This window comes from Ovis canadensis, chromosome 3 (assembly GCF_042477335.2).
Source record: "Ovis canadensis isolate MfBH-ARS-UI-01 breed Bighorn chromosome 3, ARS-UI_OviCan_v2, whole genome shotgun sequence".
Lineage (NCBI taxonomy): Eukaryota > Metazoa > Chordata > Mammalia > Artiodactyla > Bovidae > Ovis > Ovis canadensis.
The window spans coordinates 46,995,277-47,001,462 of record NC_091247.1 but is presented as its reverse complement, the minus strand read 5'-3'; the positions used below and the strand labels follow the sequence as shown (position 1 = coordinate 47,001,462).

Below are 6,186 nucleotides of genomic sequence, written 5' to 3'. Positions count from 1 at the left end.
TCAAAAAGAGAAAAACAAATATCATATATTAATGCAAATACATGAAATCTAGAAAAATGATACTGGTGAACCTATTTGCAGGGCAGGAATAGAGACACAGACATAGAGAACAGGCTTGTGGACACAGCAGGGGAAGCAGAAAGTGGGATGAATTGAGAGAGTAGCATTGAAACATCTACATTACCTATGTAAAATAGATAGCCAGAGAGGACAGGCAGACTGCAGCCCAGGGGAGAGTTTTTGTGGTTCTTCTGATTTCAGGTGATGGGCAGGGTTGGGCTGGTGCTATGATCCCTCTAACTCAACAGTTCCATGATTCTATGATGTCACTGAAGAGAGAAGAATGGGGAGCTGGGCTGGCTCCAGCTACTCCAATTCCTCCGTCCTCTGGATTCTGATAGTTTTTGGGATGAGGGGAGATGAGCTGAGTCCCACGTGTCCCAGCTCAGTCTCCCCTCTAGCCACCTCAGCCCCCACCACATTTATGGAGAGAAATTAACCAGGGTGAGTCCACACTGCCAGAACAAGCCGAGCATCTTTTATGAAGCTGATCAAAAGAACAACAATAAAAACATCCTTTTATTCTTCTGTTTCTAGAAAACTTAAAGAACAAGAGAACTACATTCACACTGAGCTGGAAAACATATTTGGACAATCTGTGATTGTGAGAGTAGATGAGTCTTCTAGTTAACCATATGAACTTTGAAACCACAGCATTCACTTTCTTCATCATCCTTCTAATTTGCCTCAGTTGCATCTTCCTTTTATTGGTGGCTTTTTTATATAAATGGTATAAATCCATGCTGATAAATTGGGATCAGATGTTAAGTCACACTAGCAAATGTATCTAGTAATGACATAGGGCAATTTAAAATAGAGCAAATAATAATGCTGTAGCTATCTGTTTTTTCTATTTCAGGGCTTTAGAAATGCTAATTTCCTGCTTAAAAGTGAAGTTCCTTTCCATGTCTTAACATTAAGACCTTTCTTTCTTTTCCACACTTTCTCCTTTGTGATTATAGTTCCCAAAGCAGGACAGATGAAGAGACAGAAAAAAGTCCCTGTACAGAAAATGAAGATGAAGGTTGTCCAGCTGCTAATACAGAGATGAAAGATTTAGATGACCAAGAAAAGTAAGTCCGCACCTTAGGATGTGGTGGAATGCCATTATTGTGTGTGACCATGAGGGCTAAGACGCATGGATTTTTTAAACCTTGCTGATTGATTTTCTAGGACTCTTGCACCTGCAAGGCATGGCATTCTTGTCCAGAGACGGACTAAAGAAGCGATGACCACACCCTTAGGAAATAGAGAGGATGTGGAAGGTGAAGAAGAGAACAAAATAAAAGAGAAGCAAAAGCCTGAGAATGCTAGAGAAAATGGCCAAGAGGTGATACGCTTTTCTACTCTTAAGAGGCATTTAATGTTTAAAGAAGAGGTAAATTTCTTGGCTGGGTATATTGAAGGATGGTCTTGTTTGTAAGTTAGGTTTGTATCTGGAAGGAGTGCAGTGTTGACAATCATTTAAACCACCCTTCTTAGCTTATTGGTTCATCCTGTTAAACCAACTTGCTCCATCTTCATCCTTACATTTGTGGTTTTCTTAATAATTCCCTTTCATTTTGCTTTATTCAGAATCCTAAGATGTTAGAGCTGGAGGAGATCATTTAGGGAGCCTACCTTCTTATGTTACCAATGAGAAAATAAGGTGAATTGTTGAAGTCACTCCTGCTCCATGGCCAGGCTCGGGACCAGATGCCAAAGACCTGCTCTACTTCTGGGTTCCTTCTACAATAGCTTGTAAACATTGCCAGGGCTTCTTGAACTCCATGTTTCAGTTCAGTTCAGTTCAGTTCAGTCGCTCAATCTTGTCCAACTCTTTGCAACCCCATGAATTGCAGCACGCCAGGCCTCCCTGTCCATCACCAACTCCCAGAGTTCACTCAGACTCATGTCCATCGCGTCAGTGATGCCATCCAGCCATCTCATCCTCTGTCGTACCCTTCTTCTCCTGCCCCCAATCCCTCCCAGCATCAGAGTCTTTTCCAATGAGTCAACTCTTCGCATGAGGTGGCCAAAGTACTGTAGTTTCAGCTTTAGCATCATTCCTTCCAAAGAAATCCCAGGGCTGATCTCCTTCAGAATGGACTGGTTGGATCTCCTTGCAGTCCAAGGGACTCTCAAGAGTCTTCTCCAACACCACAATTCAAAAGCATTGGGGCTGCCTTATAACAACCACTCATATGCCCTCCTAACATGAGACCCATGACCACTTGGAGACAGAATGGTGATCCAGGTGGATCTTGGGTTTACTTCCTTTGTAGAGAAAACAACACATGTTGCCAGATGCTATTTGAATATAGCAGTGTGTGCTTTTATAACCATAGAAACATAAAAATTATATCTTTATGGATTATTACTGCTTTTCTGTACCATTTAGAAATCCTTTTTCTGTTTCTTACTAACAATGTACATATAACCCATATCTTTTAGAAGCAGGGCTGTTGTATTCATAAATTTATCATTGATACTATTTGTTACATTCTCTTACAGGATGACTATTTGCAAAACCCACTCATACCTGTCACTGGAAGTTCTTCAGTTGTTGATAACCATAAAAGACCCTTAAAAGGAGTAACATTTTCTAGGGAGGTAATCGTCGTGGACCTTGGGAAGGACAATCCTATGGCTCGAAGCTATACTCGATTACATAAAGAGAGAAAGTGAAGCTCAAAAAAGGCTGAGAGCAAAAGAAATGTAACCTTAGACTAACAATGAAATGACTGGGGGTACAAAATCATGTTGAAACAGCAAAATAATGGGGAATTAAGCAAATATGGATAATATTTTATCTTTGTGCAAAAAAGGTGGACTATGTGCAAAATTCTATAAGTAAAATACCCAGGGCAACTCAAATGTGAGTTCAAGATATTGACTGTATTAAGTGTCCTTAAAACTCTGTCTACTCAAACACTGTTGTACCATGTGAATAAAGTTATTTGTGTTTGTGCAGATGTCTTTTAGGTAAGTCATATTCAAGGGGGATTTTGGAAATAGCCTGATTCTTGGTGCTTTGATCATAGGCATTTACAATCAAATAACATTACTGCTATCATCATGGAAACTGCCAGTAAGTAGGACTTGGGTCTCCTCGACATAGTTCCCTTTGAATTCAGTCCTGAAATCTTTCTTGTCCTGACAACTGCTTTTTTTCTAATTTAAATATAAATACATATATATATTTGACCATACCAGGTCTTAGTCGCAGCATGTAGAATCTAGTTCCCCAAGCAGGGATTGAACCCCAGCCCCCTGTGTTGGGAGCACACAGTCTTAGCCATTGGACTACCAGGAAAGTCCTCTGACAACTGATTTTTAAAATTGATACCAAGACAAGGATGGTGGATACCATCCACCAACAAAATATCCTGTTACTTAAGCAAATCCTGAGGTTATACTATTCTTGATTTCAATAGTTTAAAATTTTGCTTTTCATCTGTGAAATATGACATTACAGACCAGTACAGCATCCAAACCATTGCAGTAAACATTTGTGAGATGTGTAAGGGGCTATGAGAGGAAATAAAAAGCAGAAAACAGCATCTGATTCAGGGGCCTAGCACATTGCCCTGTATACGTCATATGCTTAATACATGTTTGTTGGGTGACTGGGAGAATAAGTGACAAAATAATGTATAATGTGTGACTAACGCTAAATGAAACTATTGACATCTTTTGACGAGGAGAAGTCCCTGCAGTCTGGGACCATTCCACTGTGGGGAAGAGAAGGGACTTAACGGAATGGAAGGATTGGCTAATACAAGCAGAGGGAAGAGTGGATTTCCATTGGTGAGAGGCACAAGCCACGGCAGAGAGGTGAAAATGTGTGCCTAGTCTGGTGGGCACCAGTTAGCTGGAGGGGTGTTGAGAGTTAACAGTGAAGTGTGGTGAGGGGTCAGAGTAAGGTAACCCAGGCTAGAGAGAGGTATTGGGTAGGGAATGCAGTAGTGTGCACTGGGGGGTGGGGGTCTCCAGTAATATCCATCCAGAGCCCTAGAGTCCAGGAACTGTCTACAAGCACTGAAAAATACTGATCTTTCACCTGATGGTAACATTACATTTTTTTGGCTGCATCCCACAGCACGTGGGATCCAGCTTACCCCATCAGGGATGGAACCTGTGCCCCCTGCAGTGGAAAGCACAGTCTTAACCACTGGACTGCCAAGGAAGTCCAAACATTAAAATTTTTTAAATTTAATTATTGTAAAATACACATAAAATCTACCATCTTAATGATCTTAAGTGCACAGTTAATTAATACTAAGTACACTCGCCTTGTACGGTCATCACACACATCCACAGTACTCCTCATTTTGCTGAACTCTTAACTCTACCCATTAAACACTAAATCCTCATTTCCCACCACCCCAGCCCCTGGTAATTACCAACCTACTTTCTATCTCTATGAATTTGACTACTCTAAGTACCTCATACAAGTGGAATTGCAGTATTTGTCCTTCTGTGACCAGCTTCTTTCACCCAGCATAATGTCCTCAAGGTTTATCCATGTGTCAGAATTTCCTTTCTTTTAAAGCCTGAATAATATTCCTTTTTTTTTTTGCATATTCCAAAAGTTTATACATTTATCCATTAACGAACACTTTGGGTTGCTTCACTTTTTGTCTACTGTAAATAAGGCTACTCTGAGTGTTTCAAATTCTAATATATGAAATTTCAGACCTGGATGACCATTTATTTCCATATGAGGGCTTCCCTGATGGCTCAGATGGTAAAGAATACGCCTGTGGTGCTGGAGATCCCAGGTTCGACACCTGGGTTGGGAAGATCTCCTGGAGAAGGAAATGGCAACCCACTCCAGTATTCTTGCCTGGAGAATTCCAAGGACAGGGGAGCCTGGTGGGCTACAGTCCATGGGGTAGCCACATGGGGTCGCAAAGAGTCGGATACTACTGAGTAACTACTAACACTTTCACTTTCTTTTTTCATTTCCATATGATGTCATGATTTCATTGCCTATATCTGCATCTGAATTTATAAAACCAAGTTACTTTTTCACAAACTGACAAGAGTATTGAAGGAATGAATCCATAAATGATGCATCTATGTCAAAGTAAAGGCCAGTTTCCTGGTGAGTGGACTGTACTAGCTGAAGTTTTGTAAAACTTTCAGTAGAAGAAAATGATAGGAAAATGGGCCATCAGTGCCTATGATAGTACACACACCCGAAATTCCAAAAAGATCAACCAATGTGCCACCACTATGGGGTGAGTCAAATTCAATGTTAACTTGAACTTTATTAGTTTTTATGCTTCTGTTTGTATTTTGTTTGTAAATTTGTTTTGATTTGATTTTTTTTTAAGATATCTGACTAAAAATGTTCAAGACAGCTCTGATTTTTCTGAAAAATGTTAATTAGTTAGTTTGGCTGCGTCAGGTCTTGGTTGGGGGACTTGGGATCTTTGATCTTTGTTGTGGCACAGGGGCCTTTTGTCGCGGCATATGGGATCCAGTTCCCTGACCAGGGATGGAACCCAGGCCCCTTGCATTGGAAGCATGCAGTCCTAGCCACTGGACCACCAGGGAAGTCCCTGTTTTGATTTCAGAATTGAATGACAGCACTAAGGAATTGATATTCAGTTTTATGTCTCAACACAGTTTCAAGTAACACTATATAAAATGAACAATTCAAGGTCATTGTGTGTGTGTTGCAGGGTAAGTCCCTGAGAATTCTACTACAGGATTAGGTTATTGATTACCTGGGAGATAAATGGAGATGACTCTAGTGACAATTCAGGGTTTAAGGATGAGGGTCTGGAATAGAGAGGCGGCAGAACACAAAGAGTAAAGAATGTCAGTTTCTGGTTAGATGTGGAAAACTGAGAGGACACAACAGTGACTCCTGAGTTTGGACACCTGACTGTCAGAAACAGGGAAGTCCAAAGAAGTGACTGCTTGGAAGGAAATGATTAGCTAGATTTTAGCTCTGCTGAACTTGAGATGTTTGCCAGAAATTCAGCTGAAGATGCCTGGGGCACCAAAGCTGTGGGATTCCCCATTTCCATCTGCTAAGCTGTGGCTCCTGTTAAAAGCTGCTGTTACAAGTGCCCATTGGTATTTCTCTTGTAGAAGTGGGGTCAAACTCTTTAATTAGCTGTGGACCCAGGG

At 40.9% G+C, this 6,186-nt stretch overlaps 1 protein-coding gene across 1 annotated transcript; it reads left to right on the top strand.

Moving 5' to 3' along the window:
* The first annotated feature begins 695 nt into the window (after nucleotides 1–695).
* On the top strand, nucleotides 696–2,727 carry C3H2orf74 (chromosome 3 C2orf74 homolog). The gene is made up of 4 exons (XM_069586317.1): nucleotides 696–790; nucleotides 1,023–1,133; nucleotides 1,234–1,390; nucleotides 2,554–2,727. Exons 1-4 carry the CDS (start codon nucleotides 696–698, stop codon nucleotides 2,725–2,727), a joined length of 537 nt encoding a protein of 178 aa, XP_069442418.1.
* The last annotated feature ends 3,459 nt before the right edge of the window (nucleotides 2,728–6,186 follow it).

Excerpts from the sequence above, each read along its gene's own strand:
- C3H2orf74 (XM_069586317.1), top strand. The coding sequence starts at position 696 with ATGAACTTTGAAACCACAGCATTCACTTTCTTCATCATCCTTCTAATT. Across the intron at positions 1,134-1,233 it reads GATTTAGATGACCAAGAAAA|GACTCTTGCACCTGCAAGGC; the intron begins GTAAGTCCGCAC and ends TTGATTTTCTAG. Across the intron at positions 1,391-2,553 it reads CTAGAGAAAATGGCCAAGAG|GATGACTATTTGCAAAACCC; the intron begins GTGATACGCTTT and ends ATTCTCTTACAG.